At 39.7% G+C, this 19,091-nt stretch overlaps 1 protein-coding gene across 1 annotated transcript in view; it reads left to right on the top strand.

Moving 5' to 3' along the window:
* The window catches only part of dock1 (dedicator of cytokinesis 1), a 138,593-nt gene that overhangs the window by 106,880 nt on the left and 12,622 nt on the right, over positions 1–19,091 (top strand). The window contains exons 31-46 of the mRNA XM_053852272.1: positions 548–648; positions 6,795–6,853; positions 7,499–7,647; positions 8,426–8,511; positions 8,634–8,790; positions 10,624–10,664; positions 10,768–10,858; positions 12,355–12,474; positions 12,701–12,790; positions 12,868–12,972; positions 13,891–14,032; positions 14,503–14,584; positions 15,719–15,803; positions 16,600–16,686; positions 18,533–18,709; positions 18,941–19,024. Coding sequence (XP_053708247.1) covers positions 548–648; positions 6,795–6,853; positions 7,499–7,647; positions 8,426–8,511; positions 8,634–8,790; positions 10,624–10,664; positions 10,768–10,858; positions 12,355–12,474; positions 12,701–12,790; positions 12,868–12,972; positions 13,891–14,032; positions 14,503–14,584; positions 15,719–15,803; positions 16,600–16,686; positions 18,533–18,709; positions 18,941–19,024 — 1,656 coding nt within the window. The remainder of the gene's footprint in view (positions 1–547; positions 649–6,794; positions 6,854–7,498; positions 7,648–8,425; positions 8,512–8,633; positions 8,791–10,623; positions 10,665–10,767; positions 10,859–12,354; positions 12,475–12,700; positions 12,791–12,867; positions 12,973–13,890; positions 14,033–14,502; positions 14,585–15,718; positions 15,804–16,599; positions 16,687–18,532; positions 18,710–18,940; positions 19,025–19,091) is intronic.

Raw genomic sequence — 19,091 nt, 5'->3', positions numbered from 1 at the left:
CATATCTATCATCATCTAACCCCTCTTCTAGGAAACACCTAGCATTTCAAATGAAACGCTGTCATGGAGATGGCCGCATTTTATAACCACCTCGAGCAGAATGCTGAGCTGGTTTTAAATGCCTTAAGTGGCAATAATAGACATTTTCATTCAGGGAAGTGTCACTTGGGGAGAATAGAACATTTTCGCTTTTATGTAATTACTGCAATTTAAGCTGTATTTGCCTATTCTTTATTTTTTTTAAACCTGCCGCACTTCTGTCTTTGTGGTTTGACTTTTGTATCAGTGTTTCAGTGTGTTGTTTATTTGACATGGAAAAAAAGTTTTTAGTATTCCACCCCATAAATCCACATTATTTATCTGTCTGACATATAACAGTGTTTTCCTGGGCAGTCTTTGGACTTATTTATAGTCCCGCAGCAATGAGCAGACGATGGTGAAGATTTCTCAAGCCATTATCTGATTAAGAGAAATTCGAAAGCCGTTTTGCCCATGAAGAACATTGATTGTGTGTGAATTTGCATTTTTTTTCTTCTTCTTTCCTCAGCTGTGGAATAACTACTTCCATCTGGCTGTGGCCTTCCTCACCCAGGAGTCATTGCAATTGGAGAATTTCTCCAGTGACAAAAGAGCCAAGATCTTCCACAAGTAAGAAGTAATCCAGAGCGGCCGTTTTCTGAAAGATTTTTTTAATGACATAAATTCAGCCAAGACATGATTAGAATGAAGAAATACTGTCTTTTCATTCTGCGCATATGAAAGTTTTCAAAAACTTTTTTTCCCATGCCCAACCCTGATTTACATGAGGCAGATGAGTGTGATACTATGTGGTCGTTGCTGTGTCGAACATCGGTGCCATCTTTGATGTACAAATTTTGTAAACCAGCATAGCTGAGTGCACTGAAGCGGAGGAAGCTGCGAGCAACACCAGTGAGGATTTGGACCGTTTGTCAATAGTTTTGTGGAAGGACAGATGTGGATGCGATGTCATGCACTTGTTAGAGGAAGAAGGGTCTGACAGTGAAGGATTGGAGACGGATATTGGTCGGCTTTGGAGCCCCAAATGATACTGGCACTTGGGAGGTGTGGCCTCTCACCCAGAGGTATGATGGGTAGGGACCTGACCGAGGGTATATAATGAGAGGCTGTGTGGGGAAATGGTTGAAGGTTTGTGGCCCGAAAGAGAATAAACATCACATTCCCGACCAGAGTCTCCTGTCACACTGTATATAAAATGATTTTATCTATCTATAACATTTGACAATATCATGCCTGTGTTTAAAAAATAAAATAAAATAGTAATGCTAATGACCTAAAATTGTTTTTTTGTATTGCGCTTGCAACCAAACACCTGGATTGTTTTGCCTCCATCTGAAGGGTACACAGGCGTTGATCACAGCCTAAAACTTAAACCAAGGGACTTGTAATGTTCTTGTTTTGACACTGTTGCTTCTCTCCTCCATACTAATAACATCGTCTTTAGCGGTTTGCTTTCGTTTGAAACCCGTGGCTGTGGCAGTCAGTTCGTTGGTCCTCAAAATTAATGTAAAAACTGTCAGAACAGCGATAATCACTGCCGAGCCATGTGTCCCGTATTCTCTGAACTTGCTTCTCCCATTTATATGAAGATGGACATCTTTTGGGAAGAACAACAGGCTTACACTGGTTCAATTTAAACCGTTTAAACATTAAGCCGCCACACAACATTTCAAGATTTCTTCACTGATATTGAGGCTGAAGAACTTGTTTCAGTTGACACCACTCAAATCAGCTAGCAAGATTCTGGATCCTGCTTTGTGCAACACTGACCACAGTTACATGCAGAGAAACTAAGACAGACTAAGCCAATAGCTTGATTTAGCTGCCTGGTCCACAGAGATTGCTTGGTTTATATGCAGTGATGCACTTGAATCTGAATTCGCTTAGAAATACTTTTGTAGTTACTTGTGTTCGAATTCAGCAGAACCAATTTTGTAGATGATGAGATCATTTCATATTGATGCGCGCAGCGATGGCTCAATGTTCAGTCATTGCATCATATTTAATGAAAACTTTCTGGTCAGTACGTGAGTTCACGTACATTGGCAGTTGTGTGCTTATTGCTGCCGAAGTTATGCAATACTCAATTGTGCAAAACAAGGGGTTTAAATGTATGCTCATGCTGAGCTGATCCCTATTATGATGCACCTGTGAGACGATTGGGTCTTCATGTGTGGATGAACTATCCCACAGCCCTCTGTAGTGCCCACTACAGACTTCCAAGACAGCAGAAATATTATGACTGACTACTACATGACTATGAGGTGTCCTGTGAGACAGGAGTCGCACAGGTACAAATCAGACTGGTGATGATCATTGGCAATGGCTCTGTCCTCGATCGGCTACCAGAAGAAGTTGCTTTATTTTATAATTAAGAATTTTGCTTTTGATGTGTTTACTTATTACACTGTGGTTGATGGATCCACTTTGTTAATTAAATTATCTAGAACAAGGAGCAAGAGGTTCAGTTCAGTCTTCAGCAGTGTTGTTGCGCAGAAATTAGTTCTTGCTGTTTTATTATGCGTTTCCAAATTGTCTCTTGGTGTTTGTCACTCTGCTATTGTTGCTGCTCTATTTCAGCGGTGCCTGCTTATGCAACATTAAAGTGTTTTTCTGCACAGGTGAACTGTTCTTTAAACGAAGCGGTTTTAAACCTCAAAGTTGCGTTGAGCTCCTCTAGTTCTGAAATGTGAAGTAGAAGCCAAAGTTAGGAAGAACAAAGCATTCAGTGTCTTGAGAAACACACTACCTGGCAACCTGTTAATGATGTGTTTCAGCCACGAGGCATAGTCCCCTCCAGGAGCTCTTCGTCTATATTAGTGTTTCTCACACAGGCTTGTCAAGCAGCCAAACATTAATGCTCGCAGACAGAAGTGGACACTCATTTGGAGCATTTTTTTTTGTCACGCAGCCTGACATCAAACTGGATTCACAGTCCAGCTGCTCATTAGCTATTTCCCTTTTTAATTGGCCGTGACATAACTTGCATTAGCCACGTGACGCAACAAACGGGACATTTCCAAACACTCATGTGTCATTATCCCGCTCTTCTCTATAGAACAGCTGTAGGCTTGGAAAACACAAACAGCAGTGGAAACGTCTCCTCCCTGCTGCTCTTTATTGGACGTTCGCACCATATAAATGTCATTTGTTATCATAAATGTCACATGTCATTCAAACACAGCCAGATGGCTTTCAGAGAATGTGATTAGGGTTGCAGACAGGGCTTGTCAATTTCTTTTTCAACCACTCGCTCGCTTTCCACCTCTTCTACCTACCCTTTTTTTTCTGCTCTGTTTTTGTGTGCTGGCGCATGAACTGTTTGTCTGGTCTGCAATACCAATTATTGTGCTTCGTTCTGGAACAGCGGGGTGAAACCAGAGGTGTGGACTCAGTTTGGTTGCCTTCATGGGTGGGTTTAGTAGTAGGAATTAACACAGGTCCAGGTATTTATTTTTGGATATTTATTTGGCTTGCAGTTTGACATTATGTGATAATTTGAATTTAAGTCTTTAAATTTGCAAGGTTGTTCAAATCCTCTGATGGAGTTTCTTTTAAATGCATTAAACTTTTGTCATGACTTAGCAGGGTTTCCCTCAGCACTTTACTGTGAAGGCGGTTAACTGCCTCCAGCCACGACGATCTCATCACAACAACAGCTGGAGCTGTTGATCTTATATGAACAATAATCACAACATCTGCCGCACCTCTTTTGTTATGTTGAGCAGCAAATGATTGCTGATAAAAATATAGAAACTTAGCTGAGAAGTCCATTGAAAACATGAGTTAAATATTGGAGACATACGTTTGCCAACTGAAATCAACTATTGAATTCAATTGTCTCCCACTACCTCACAGTGACTTCATCCTCATAACTGCATCATCGTTTTAGCAAGGTTCAGATTGTGAAAAAAAAGTAGCGGTTTATAGTCCAGAAAGTATGGCACTATTTTTTTAAATACAGTATCATATTTCGCAAAGAGTCAATGTGTGATATTTTCTAGGCTGTCCTCCATGGTTAAAGTATTACTGAAATGTGTTGCATAGTCACAAGTTTCTATGAAAGTTGTCTTTTCCCTGAGATTACCTACTGGTTATGGAGTTACAATCTTCAGAAAAGCGTACTGTAATTCACAAATCATGGCTGTGTGAGTGAGGTGCATTACAGTGAGACATTGAAGCAGGGCTCATTCAGTATTCTGTCCCTTTTTTATAGTCTCAGCAGTTGCTTGTGGTTGTTCATGCTTTAGTATTTTATAGTATTATTATGTTATACGGCTGGAAGTAAAATATTTTCCTGTTCTGGAATGACTAAATCAGTTGTGCTTGAAGAATAATCCAGGGAAACAACGCTTCTTTTAGAAAATAGAGGCAATCACCTCCTCAATCCTTGGTTACTGGTGGAGGCAGCATTGCATCCAAACTAGGAAGACATAGTCTGCCAGTGAATTACTCAAGGTTTGTCCTGCCCTTGCCATAAAAGACAAGGTTGTCTTTGTTTGTAGACCTGTTGAATGCTCGCTGGAATCTTTGCCAGGGAGCGATCATCTGAATAACTGTAGCGAGATACCTTGTCTTTTGTGGAATCATCATCAATCAAATTTACTTGAAATGAAGACAACTCTGCACAATGATTTGAGCTTTTAATTTTCCAATCTGTATGTGTGTGAACCACCTAACATTTCCAATGCATATTGCATTCGCATGCTTCATGTACTTCTGGACAGCAGCAGAATAACTTCCACACCATAGTGGATTATGTAACGGTCACATGTACAGTATACAAGCATAGGTAAAATATACTCACAGAAAACGTATTATTAAACTTGTGTTCTTAATTTGTGAGTCACCAGCGCAAACAACACCTCAATGAAGAGATAGTGGTTTTATGAATTTAATCTGAAATGAAAGCAGAGCGGGAACCAAACTGGAAGCATACATGCAGAGATACCTTTTTCATATTGTATACCTGCATGTCCTGTGTGTATGTTATGTGAATGGATCATCTTGCCTCAGGCCTTTCTCACATTCAATATTTCCTAAGAGGAAAATGCATTTCACCATCTCTCCAGATTGTATTTTTGTCTTTTTCCATTAATCATACAGGTACTTCTTTCTCCTCCTGCTGCCCGCAGGCTCAGATTCGTTCTGTCCCATTGTTTTAGTGTGCATTGACTATGAGGCTTTTAAGTAAATGAATGACAAGACAAGACAAGACAAGAGATGACCAATGACTTGGTTTTTAATTAAAACCAGGTGTGATGCAGACTATCTTCCTGATGAAAGAGCAAAATTAGTCCATCTGTGACCATGACCTTGAGTTTCTTTTGACTGAAAGAGGTTTCATTTAGCCTTCATGGTCTTCGCGCCGACCTTGACAGAACCTCTAAATTGTTTTGTGTTATCTTGTGCAAAGAGGTCTAAAATGAATAACGGATTAAAGGGAATGTGCCATTGGTGTTCCAGAAGTATTGCCTATGCAGCTCAAAAACACTCTCGAATGAAACATATTGCTTTGTTTGTCTCGTGCAATTGTGTAGCTGCACAGTCGATTGCAATTCTAAGGCTGTTATCTTAGCTTAGCTTGTCATCTATACTCTTACTCAAAAATAAGCTTTTTGCCTTGACCTTGTGCTTTTTTTCTACTTTTACTCATGAACTACTCCATCTGTTTTTGAAGACCATAAACTATTTTTTTTTATTTGTGATACATTTTGCAACATAGGCCTCACTTCTCTGCCCCTTTGCTCCTTGTGTCCTTTCCTGTTAGTGTCTCCATCATTCACTGTCTTCCCTTCCCTTCCCTTTCTCACTAAATCTTCTGGAGCAGTTGGAGATTGGTTCATGACTGAACTGTTGTTGAGCTGATCAGCTTGCAGGCTGACATTGCTATTGTCAGTTAAGCCACATGGACAGAGATGCGTTTTCCCCAATGGACTTCATGATAATCCAGGGGTATCGTAATGGTCATGAGATAAAGTAAGCCATCTCCTGCGCAAAGTACATGCTTTGTTCTGGAATATATTTTATATTATTTAGAGTACGTTTGGAAATATGTGTGTTATTATTGAGGAACATTAGTGTTCTGTGAATATACTAAATTATGCCAGTCAGTATTCATGCAAAGTATTACACTGATAATGTATGTCGTTTTAGAACTAGGGTTAAAAAGCAGTGACTCCCTTTTGAAAAAAAAAATCTTCATGACAAATGAATTGGGGCTCTTTGAATTGTGCTGTCTGTTGGTCTTTGTACTGTGTCAGCCTTGATTTTGTCATGTGTGGAGCCATTTAAAAGAGTGCTTGATCATGGCCCTGGGAAACCATCATCATATACTGTAGGTTTGTACAGTTACAATCTGACATGATGATCAAACTAAAACACAGTGTTTGTAAGGCACATTTTCTTGTCTCCAACTAGACACTCTCATTCTCAATAACCAATTATGGGCTATGTTTCTTGAGCCGTCAATTCAGTTGGCCACATGATGCACCTGGACCTTTGCTTTTCATATGCATAACTCATCATTCCAAAATATAATAGAGATCACCTCGTGTGAACTTTCATTTGTTATCTTAAGTCTATGCTGTTATCGCTTTGACTATGTTGGCCTTGTAATAACAGTTACTGCATAAAACTATAGCCTTTTGATTAATTTATACATGCTGGGACTCTTTGACTATCCTGGATTCCTTTGACACGCTTTAATTGATGGATCACTGCCGTCATAATCATCTTGCTCTTCTCTGTTTCAGGTACCAGGACATGAGACGACAAATAGGTTTTGAAATCCGGGACATGTGGTACAATCTTGGTAAGCTGCAACACCTCAGTTTGTCTGTGTTGATTACATTCTGTTCCATGAAATGACTACTTAAGCTCAGCATAAAAACATGGCAGTGGCGCTGTGTTTTATCTTGCTTCATCTGCTAGGAACAGCTGCTGAATGGCTTTATGTGTTGTAATGCAAGATGCTTATTTGTCAAATCTCAACTGAACCAGTCCACTCACTGGGGTGTTGGTTTTGCTACTTGAACTTCACTTAGCACCTTGTCATTGAGACTATCACTTAAAGGTGTTTCCGTTCGAGTCATTTTGCCAGATATAAGCATCAATTTTTTCTGGGATATAAGTTGGTCGGCCCCTTAATAAGTTAGCTGAGCCATGTTTGTCCCCGCTGTACTATAAGGTATGGTTTGAACATCTACATCTTGCAAAAATGTTGCAGAGAGACTATTACTTCATATTATTTAAGGCTAAACATCTTGCTGTTTACCCAAATGCTCTAGTTTTCTCCCCATGGATGGTAACAACATGTATAACCACTAACAAGCAGATTTTATCTGGTACTGTAGAGAAGAAAACAGTGCTAAGTGATAGCAGAATAAGCACATGTATACTCCAACCATACTGCAAGTGTATGATGTGGAATGTTTTTACTCTCATTTCCCGACACCAGGTCCCCACAAGATAAAATTCATCCCAGAGATGGTAGGTCCAATTCTGGAGATGACATTGGTTCCAGAAATTGAGTTGCGAAAGGCCACTATCCCCATCTTCTTCGACATGATGCAGTGCGAGTTCCACTTCACATGCAGCTTCCAAAGGGTGAGTTATCTGAATAATAGATGTAAGAAGTGTAAAACATAAAAAAAATGGAGAGAGAAGGTTGCTGTTTGTTTTGTTTTTGTATACGTAAACTGATTTCAATCTTTTGAAATGGAAAAATGATTGAACAGTATTTATCAATGAAGTTTGTGATAAACGCATGCTAAAGTGTATTTTCTTCACGGTCATCTTCAGAGTTTAACTCCCTGTGCTATCTATACTCTTAGATATTTTATCTTTGTCTTTTATGTTTGCAAGGGTTTGGGCTTTTTCACAGTTTTCACATGTTTCTGACATATGCATGTATTTCAAATGTTGACGCAGTAGATCCCACATCACAATGAATCTCTATTTTGAAGTTGATCGGATAGCTTTTTGCCGACAGAAACACATGGCAGTGTTCCATAGTGGTTCAATGTCATTTCAAAAGCCACAGAAGTTAAAGAAAATATAATGCTATTTACTTTAGTGTGTGGGTTATGACCTGTATTTTGGTGCACTGTATACTGAGAGAGGCACAGTGCTCATGCCTTGGTTTGTGACATACTGTTTTTGTCTATTTTTAACCAGATTGTGTGATGGGAAATTAGGCAGTTAACATTAAATAATTGAGAAGTGAAGTTCCCAGTCAGTCAGTCAGTGTGCAGATAAGGGGTGATTAACGCCAAATCACAGCCAAGCTTTGATGTAGAAGGAAGGAGCAGCGACAGGGAGATGGTGTTAATGAATTGAAAAATGATCTGCCCTGATTATTTACGCCTGCTCTGTCTAATTGCAGTTTGAGAACGAGATCATCACCAAGCTGGATCACGAGGTGGAGGGGGGACGTGGAGACGAGCAGTACAAAATTCTCTTTCAGAAAATGTAAGCGCTGATAATCACTGGACTTCACGCTCCGAGCCTCTCTAAAGTTAGATAAACCTAATTGCAACCTTAAGCTCTGCTCTGAATCATCTGATGGTGCCTCTTGTTGATAAAACCCGCAGCTTGCTGGAACACTGCAGAAAGCACAAGTATTTGGCCAAAACCGGCGAGACCTTTGTCACGCTCGTGGTTCGGCTATTGGAGCGGCTGCTGGACTACAGGACCATCATGCACGACGAGAACAAGGAAAACCGGATGAGCTGCACCGTCAATGTCCTTGTAAGTGACCACTTTGAATGGACACCATCACCACACCTTTCTCAGACTTTACTTGATCTTTAGTGTCATAATTGATTCACCAGTGGCATTAAATATACATATTTTTGTTTGAAGCTGTGATTGATGTTACTAATCTTTTTTTTTAATGTAAACATTACGATAAACTTTGCAACATTTATGTGGCATGAAGAAAAGATTATTGGAAAGCTGCTGAAAAATAGTGATTTTTTTTTTTTTTGTTTGGTATTTTGCAATGTTTCATTTAATACTCAGCAGTATTGTAAAATATCAAATGATATTGACAGCATCTTTGTTTACTGGCCGTTGTCGGCACTAGAGTGAGCATGATCGCCTGAGACTTGCACCAGGCAGAAACAATAACAACAACCTTCACTTGTCGCTTTGCATTAAAATGATATGGCAAAGCTGCTCTCCGTGAAACACCTCTTCCCGGCCAAGTGACATTTCTTTATGGGCATCCCAGATGTTCATTTTCAGTCATGTGATCACCAATGCTGAAAAGATTAAAGACCAGTGAGACCTTCATTGGGCACATATGCGAGAGCGGTTCTCATAAAGCCGACTAAAGGGATTCCCTGTGTTCAATAGTTTACTGTGCAGCTGCTACACATTTCTGTTCCAATTTTTCAGCATCCAAGTAAGTGATATCGGCTCGCTTCCAGACATCAAGCTTGCATATGTTCTCGTGAATTCATCTGAAGTTAAGCTTGAATATAGAAAGAGAAAGTGTGGACTCATGTAAGAAGCAATAGTCTTGGTTTCAAGCCTGATCTTTAGTACATGTGGTAAGCTCAGTTGGAGCACTGTGAGGAGGTGTGCTAAGCCTTGTAATAACAGTTACTGCATAAAACTATAGCCTTTTGATTAATTTATACATGCTGGGACTAGGTGTCAATCATCCCTCGATGCTTGCTACAACTATGGAACTAACCCCCCACCCCAATTGGCTCAATGTGTATTTTGACCAATCCTGACCTCAACAGAAAGAAGAAGAAACTCTGCTTCTTAATGTCAGCTAGCTCCAATTGTTTACTTCAAATTGCTGGTTCTTCGACTTGATGAACATTCCATTATGTATATTGTGGTGTCACTCGGAGTACGGTCATCTTAAGCATTAAGTCTTGCGTGTGCAATGGTTAAGATGCATGTGTCACATGCTGAGTATGGAAGATGAATGCGCCCCCTCTGGAGCATTGTAGGTGAAAGGCTGAAATCTAAACTCTCATCCCAACACCGCAAAGCTAGTTCACACATCAGTCTTCTGTGGATCACATTACTGCACTATTTAGTTTGAAGAATAAGTGGAATTACCTTCATCAAATTTATCACCTTTATTTAGAGTCTATAAACAGAGCTGCATACTCTGAGTGTTCAAGCATGCACAATAATTTGCAGGTTGCTGGGAAATGACCGTGTGTGTCCAGACTGGCACGTGATGACGTGATTCTATGCAGTTTTGTGTGACATTCTTTATGTTTTCATCATTAAATGGCAAATGAACATCTTAAACACGACACATATGATGTTTATATCCACAAAAACATGTTCCTTGTGAATGAATCCGGCTTGTTGAATGCCTGCGCTGCCACTTCCTGTGCATCATAATTATGAAGGTCTGTCTTGAAAGTGTCCCAACCTTATGGCAGTTTATTAATTTATCTTTCCAAATATTACTATAAACTTCCAGTTATTTTTGATTATATTTGATTAATCCTATTTATGTAGCATTTCTTGCTGAGATGTGTTTTGTTTGGCAATTTGGGATCAAGAACACATCCGTGACGTAGATGTGATGTTTTTTCCCCCCTGTAGAACTTCTACAAGGAGATTGACAGAGAGGAGATGTACATCAGGTAAGACCCAGTCAGAACAGCTGACTCTTATATAATTATAGTGTCTCATCTACAAAGTCATATCCCCCCCAAAACCACGAATCGGTTCCCTCTTTCATTCCAGGTACTTGTACAAATTGTGTGACCTTCATAAGGAGTGTGACAACTACACTGAGGCTGCCTACACTCTCCTGCTGCACGCCAAACTGCTCAAGGTATGCAGACAGAACTGATTTCTTGATCGCTCACGTGTAAATATGGAGGGTCGTGGCTTTACTCGGCCCTCATTTCACTTACTTTCCTCATCTTAGCCTCGCTTTTACGAGCTCACTCATTATAGATATTGGAACAGATAGAGGTCTAACAAAATAGATTTACAAATTAGGAATTGTTTTATGAACTAGAATATTTTTGTATTTTTATCTGTCTGTATTTGGGTTTCCATCAGATTAATTGCCACTCTTTTTATAGAGAGGTTAAGTCAGGTAAATTAAGTTTAAAGTCTCTCCAGGTTCCAATTAATTTATCATTAGCTTTTTTCAGATTGGTGTCCTATGATACATCATCAGCAAATGTGCATGAACAGCTGACACTTTGGTCTTTTCCTGCTCGTGTTGTGAATGCAGAGCATTGTGCGCTTATGATGGATTGTCCCGTATTGTCTGAGCGACGGATTCATTCACTCATGACCAATCTCTGTCTAGTACTTTAATCTCATCATATCCTGGAAGTTATCTGTTCTCCCTCTCCGTTTTGATGAAATGAAGCTAATGATGGTGATAATTAACAGCACTGAGTGATGTATCAGCACTTTCATTTATATGTTCACCGCATCCACAGATCAAAGGAGGTGCTTTTGCAGCCATCCAGTTGCAAAGATATTAATAAAAAATAAACAACCTTGCAGCACTCCTCGTCACGCTATAAACAACACAACTGGTGCCAGGAAATGCAAATTTCTTGGCTCCACGATGTGATTTGCTCCTCACGTAAAGCATGACCAAAAGTTTCGCTGAGATCTTAACTCCTCAGGTTACACATGAAACCACCACAGAAATGCCAATTAAACTTGCCAAGTAATGAATCCGTTTTGGCAGGCTGCGCTGGATTACGCTCAAAAGAGTGGCCAATCAAAAAGGCCTGGTTTGTGAAGTTTTTTTTTTTTGTTTTCACAAAATCTCATTATCCTTCATGTTTGGTCAAAGAAAGCATCAAGTCTCTGTTGTATCCATGGCTAACTCTCCTTCTCTTCTTCACCTTTGTGTCTCTGGAGCGTTTGTTAATGGTAATAGGCAAATTGTTTCTCGCAATAAGTCTGAATGTTTTTGTAGCCAACCTACTGCGTCATGTTTTGGCATCCTTTTTTTTCTGTGGTTATATTCCGACATGGGGTTGTGGAGGGAGTAAAGTGCAGCAAAAATGTCAACCCTCTCTTTAGTTGGCTGATTTCTGTATGCTTTTTTTATCTACTCAAGTTGCCACTGAAGCGTCGCTCTCGATTAATGCATTTTCTCAACGACTCAATAAATATCGATGCCTGTTTTATTGGCTGTCCAAAGTTTCCGCCTCAGCCTGCTAGAAGGCGGCACAGCTCGATTAAGAACCTCACATCAATTTCACCAATTTGCATGACTATAATTCAGCCATTGATTTCTCGTCGCCTGCTGCCCCTGCATGGTGTTGACCCGCGTGCTCGCTTGTCTCCCTGTAGTGGTCAGATGAGCAGTGTGCCGCCCACTTGACCCAGAGAGATGGATACCTGGCTGCCACACAAGGGCAACTGAAGGACCAGCTGTACCAGCAGATTATTAATTACTTTGACAAGGGCAAGGTAAGAGACACCAAGCAGCCTTGGGAGATTGTTTACGCAAGTTCTTATCACCGTGGTGCAATTTACATTTGCAATTTAGGATGTTAACAGTGCTTCCTAACAAGCTTTTTTTAAATCATACTAGTGTCTTACTTGTAAAAGTCTGTCAACAGTATCTAACTTTTTGCACCATTTTATTTTGAATTCCCCTAAATAAGAGTTTTTTTGTTATTTTCCTGTCATGCAGATGTGGGAAGAGGCCATCATCCTGGGAAAGGAACTTGCAGAGCAATATGAGAATGAGATGTTTGACTTCGAGCAGCTCAGTGCCTCCCTGGTGAGAGTCAAACTGTGTGATGGGGTTTTTGAGCACCGATTTAAATGATGATTTATCTGTTGTTTGTCCCTCACCAGCGAAAGCAGGCCCAGTTCTATGAGAACATTGTAAAGGTCATCAGGCCCAAACCCGACTACTTTGCTGTGGGCTATTACGGATTGGGGTTCCCCTCCTTCCTGCGCGTAAGTACCTCACTCTCTATGTTCTGGGTAACTTCAGTTTTGCTCCATGGGAGGTTTTCTTCCCTCCTCTTGTGCCATTAACTCAGTGAAAGATCTCTGCACTAAGGTCTTGTTTTTCATATACTACCCGGTTGTCACATTTCTGAGGGCTGGTTCATAAGCAACACTACAGTTAAGTGAAACCTAAAGACACCACTGTTGCAACCTGCACCTGTTGCCATGGTGCTGTTTTGAAGGGAACTTCTACAAGAGATGCGGTGGACCAGTCTGGAAATCAATATACCTTTCGTTCTGTTACCTGTCCCAGCATATTTGTTGAAAAATGTTTTTTTTAATGAATCAGCGTATTGTAGGTACATGAGGTAGAGTGCGTTAGAAAAAAAAGGATAAGGCTCAAGGTCTGAATCCATTTTGATAATCGTCTAATCTCAGTTGAGAGCAAAGGAATGACTCAGTTAATGCAGCGTTATCTATGAGATTGAAGTGAAGATTTTTTGGGAGTGAAATCCCCCACCAGCACAATGTGGAGACTGGACAATTCTGCACTTTTTTAGAATCCCACAAGGCAGAACCTTGAACTAAACTGCCTAATAATTATCACTTCATGCACTCCAGGTCGTGACTTCTGGGTCACTGCCACAAAAAAAGATTCATTTTAATATAAAGTGCCCTCAGCTCAAATAATCATGAGACTGGAGGTCGTGGCTTGATAATACTCATATTCTTCAGTAAGGGCTGCCTCAAGTAAAAAAAAGTAAAGAAAATAGGGGTCACATGTTCATGTGTCCAGGTGTTATATTTGTTTTTTTACCCTTCTAATTTTGATTCAATTCATTTCTTCCGCGACATTTAAAATTTGTAGCATCTTCATGAATTTTTCTGGTATTCTGTTTTTGAATCCTGTTCTTTGGTCGGCAGAATAAGATGTTCATCTACCGTGGAAAGGAGTACGAGCGCAGGGAGGATTTTGAGGCCAGACTCCTCACACAGTTCCCAAATGCAGAGAAGATGAAGACAACAACACCACCCAGTGAGGACACAAAAACATCCTCTGGGCAATGTATCCTTTTCTCTAATGTCATTCAATTTACTGAGCAGAAAATTATATTCAGTAGAGAAAAAAACTTTATTCTCCCAACACAATTTGCATTTTCTTTTTAGTTCAGATTCAATATTTCATATGTTATCTATTTTATTTTCTATAAATGTATTTTTCTGCAGCCCAATACTCAAGTTCGTTTTGCACCCAATTTCTCAGACAAAGAGGAGCAAAAGGAGTGTTTTGTGCTCTCACAGCAGTGGGGGAAAATTTGAAGACTTGTCGTAATTTTTGATTTTATAGTTTCACATACTCAAAGTCATGGGCGCATCTGTGATTCAAATCCTTTTTGCACCATATATACCTTTATCCTGGAGCTGACAAATTTTATAACAATAAGAAAAAGGGGCAACATTAAAAAGCTAGAGAACACATTCACTTCTCACTTTTGACGAATGAATGATTAATCCCCTTGACTTTCCTGCTCGAAGATATCCAATGTTTTACTGTAAAACCGATCCTGGACTTACCAGCCAAGTTCCAAAACAAGCCAGTCTCTGAACAAATCCTAAGGTAAGCAGAATATTCTTGCATCTCGTTAGTTCTGACTTTTGAATTTCCGAATACATTTGTCAATGTCATTCAGCCTGCAATGCAGTCTTCTTAGATCCCTTTACTGCTCTTCTGCTGTTTGTCAAAAAATATTTTTGTTGCCTGTCATCATTTGCAGGAATCTATTGCAGCTTCTTGTAAGAGAATATCGCTACAATTTAAAAGCAAGTATTCAGTAGAATACATGTATACTGCAAGGAGGGACTTTGGTTTTAATAACTTAAAGCAGGACCACATGTGAGAGTATTTCATGTTGTTGTGGTTCCAACTTGTCAATAGTTTGGCTTGCAGAAAAACTAAGCTGCTGTTCCTCTCAGTCTATGATCGACAGTGTCACTGCACAGATGACTTGCAATGCGTGCATGCAAAAAAATGTATGTGACTATAAATTACATTGTGATGCAGATGGGTGCGATGCACGGTCGTCGTAACTGGGTCAAGCACTGCCACCATATTGTGATGTAGGTAGAGATGCCAACTTGGCCAACAAGCACATATGGAGCAGAGGAAGTAGCGACAAAATTCGCAAAGATTTAAGCAATTTTTTCTTGTTTTTTTTTGTTTTGTTTTTTTCAGGAAGAACAAAGTACTTGTTTTTATTCAAACTTACACTGGTCAGAGAATGGATGCTGTAGAGTTAATCTGTGAGGTCCATAAAAGTGAATGGTCATTCAAAAATGCAGATCAAAATGAACTGGGTGTTATACTCTGTTTAGAAGGGTCGTAAAAACACAGAAAACTTAATTGCATGAATAACCTTCGTCGGTGTGTATGAACTTTGCCTCATATTTATGGACCATATCACATCTGAACTTGGTCCTTTCATTTCTGGCAATAAGGGTGCATTTTGTTTGTTAGATTTCTGTTAATAAAGTTCTTGGTTTGTTGTTGTAGCCCTGCATGTCTTGGCATAATTAAAATAAATTCTTAGTAAGGTTGGTGGCAAGTATACCTGACCCTAAACATGAGCTGCTGCATCTGCAATGAGCCCGTCACCTGCCTGTTTAGCCTCTTCACTGGTTCTACCATCAGAATCCTGGATTAAAAGGAGGATTACAAAAGCTTTGATTCATCACTGTTTCTCTCTTCTCTCAGTTTCTACACTGTAAACGAAGTCCACAAGTTCCAATATTCCAGGCCAGTGAGGAAGGGCGAAAAGGACCCTGACAACGAGTTTGCAGTAAGCGTTGCCTCTGTTTATTTATTACAATATTTGTTCGCTATTCGTTACATGATTTTTTTTTTAGTAAAATCCAAACAGCCTCTTATGGTAAATGGTAAATAATTGGTTAAAAGCATGTTTGCGTGGCTGAAGCAAATGTGTGGCTCTTTATTAATATGTGGTTCTTTATTATTCCAACGCTTCCCTTGTTTTGTACACGTTGTTGAATGTTCAGGGCCACGCTTTTAGAGAAATGAAGGTTGCATTTTATTGTCCACGTGTTAAAAGGTATCTGCAGTGTTTCTGCATCATCCGTTTCCAAGTAATTCAGTTTTAATAATAAGCTTACATGTGACGTTGTGCATGATTCGTTCACCTACCAATATCTTAATAAAAGTATGTTTATGGACATTTGTTTTTGGCTCCGATTGAGTATGTAAGTTCATGAATATTTTGTTTCGTTTCCTGGGGTTATTTTGTTTCAACAATTAATAAAAAAATATTTTTAATATAGAATAACAGTCTTGATCCTACTAGTCTCCCTCACGCGATGTGTACATTTAAGTTGTGTTTTAAGTTATGCTACAAAAATAAGTGAATATTATTACAAATAGGTTGTTTCAGCCATATCTGCACAATTACTACTCCCAATAATTCAATAGAAATGACAGTCAATGAAGTCCATGAATCAGAATATATGAAGTATAAGCATATGAGGATAACAGCGTTTTAGTCTGTATTCAAATGAGTGTAATTTTAGTTTTGTGTTTATTATCTATTTTGGCATAGACTCCTCATCATGTTGTGTTTTCAGAACATGTGGATTGAGAGGACCACCTTCTCCACAGCATACAAACTCCCCGGCATCCTGCGCTGGTTCGAGGTCAAGTCTGTGTCTACTGTGAGTTTGAAGAGTCTTTATGTCACACTAATGCGATGACAATCTCTCACGCTGCAATCGATACAGTTTCTCTTCTTGCAGACGATAGAGTGGAAGAAAGTCTCACTGTCAGGTCTCACTCATTGATTCACTGAATGGCATTTTTCCAGTGAAAATTGCTAAACAGCACAGCAGGAGGAGAGTGTGAAGGACTCTGAGTCTGCTAAGAGGAATGTTGTGGGTTCCAGTGATGGGCCTTTATAAACAACCCAATACAAAGTTAAATAAAAATAATAAATTGTTAGAGCAATTGAGGTAGTATTAAATTGATTGTTGACTATTTATCTCACGTGGCGGCATAATGGTTTTGACTTTACATCAGTGACAGATAGTTTGTAATAGTTATTTAAGGACTTTTTTTTAGCCTTTTTCGAATCAAGAAAACAGCATTGAAGAATAAATTAAGCGATTCCTCCAAACATTCTACAATTAATCACTAATGTGAACTGATAGCATAAAAAATGTTTATGAATGCCACAATATCAGGTTTTTATTCATCATTTATATTTGGTGGAATTTAGACAGACCAGCTTTGGTCAACATTTTGAACCACGGTGCAATTCTTTTTGAGCCATTGTTTCTCTAACAATTGTCATCTAATTTTCGCATGTGCCTTGGGTTTTAGTGCATCAGGCTTGGCTCTCTCTTGGCTCAGTCCTTTGCTTACATGTGGGTTAGGACTGAGAAAAACATCACTCTCCCGGCTGCTCTCATATTTGGCTTGCAGTAATGGCCCTTTTGGTTCCTTAATCTTCCGCACAGCTATTACAGCACCTCATGTATTCACGTTATGGAACCGTATTATACTCGTTCTATGACAATTCAGAGCACCGGCGCTTTCTAGAACAAACACTTGCCCTGCAGATGGGGCACAGTCCCTGTCCCCCGAGCCAGAACATCTTTTCAAAGCTGCCTGACTGTCCTGTAATGCGGAAAGCCAAAGCCTTCCATCTGACAGTGCCTTTTATCAGCCTGCAGAGCGAATATTTGTCTTCTCTGCACAAAATCCCCTGTGGGCTGAAGTCGCAGTCTGACATTTGGTCACAAATACTGTTCTTTTTCCCTTCCATTTGATGTTTAAAACCTCTACTTTGTGTTTACTAGAAGTTTTTAGTCCTAGATCGAAACAAGTCCCTGATCATAATGGGCCATGAAAAGCAAGATGAATTCATATTTTTGCATGTAACGTTTTGAACGTCCAAGTTTGTTGGACGTTTGTTTGTATCAGAACTGCTTAAAGCTGCTTGATAAGTACCTTATTCTCTGGTAGAGAAGGGAAAACAATAACACGTTAAGGCATTTTTTTCTTCCCATTCCTTTTACCTCACTACAACTATACCCTGTTTATTTTTGCGTTTTTAAAACACGTTTGGCTGTGTTGAGCCCATTTCTCTGTACTAAGCTTTACGTACTCGCAAATGATTTCTGTAAAAAGCAGGTAGAAACTTTCAACATGTGGTCATGCCATTTTTTTTTGCATTTGCTTTTCTAAAGTGTCGTATATTCCAATGGAAAGAGCTCCATCTTTTTAATTCAATTAAATTTAATTTGAGAACCATCATCAGAGGTTTTAAAATCCCTCACACCACCAGTCGATCCATCTTCACTCGACTGTTACAGGTTTGCCTTCAAGCTCCAGTGGAACGTGATTCATTGCTGCGACTTGATTTATGCCCAGACTTGCAGGTCTATGAAGCGCCTTCAAATATCACTGGTCATGAACGTTTCTCCTGCATTGGGAGATTTTTCTGGGATGGAATTAAAGCTCCATATTTTGGATGACAGCTCTTCTGCTGCTTGTGCCCAGGAGGAGATAAGTCCACTGGAGAACGCCATGGAGACCATGCAGCTGACCAATGAGAAGATCAGCAGCATGGTGCAGAGGCACCTCAATGACCCCAACTTGCCAGTCAACCCTCTCTCTATGCTGCTCAACGGCATTGTGGATCCAGCAGTCATGGGAGGTTTCGCCAACTATGAGAAGGTATTTGTTTTTCATCAGTGTAAAATGTTATCTCTTTTGGCCAATACATCATGCTTGAGCACAGATGGATGTCTTCATTACATGCAACCTTAGGCATGTACCATGGCAATGTGTGAAAATATGCCACTTTCTTTTATTGTTCTTGTCCTGAATGTTTCCTTCACTTTTTGCCATGCCCTGTATATTGCTATCATCATAGTCATGGTGCAACCTCTTGTCTGTCTTCCACAGGCCTTCTTCAATGACAAGTACATGCATGAGCACCCTGATGACCTGGAGAAGATCGAAAAACTGAAGGAACTCATTGCCTGGCAGGTAGGGTTTTTTACATACACACACACGTGGAACAAAGTAGTGGAACAAAGCAGCAACAAAAGAAGGT

Source organism: Synchiropus splendidus, chromosome 1 (genome assembly GCF_027744825.2).
Source record: "Synchiropus splendidus isolate RoL2022-P1 chromosome 1, RoL_Sspl_1.0, whole genome shotgun sequence".
NCBI lineage: Eukaryota > Metazoa > Chordata > Actinopteri > Syngnathiformes > Callionymidae > Synchiropus > Synchiropus splendidus.
Note: the sequence above shows the minus strand (reverse complement) of the source record. Positions and strands in the feature narration are given on the sequence as shown.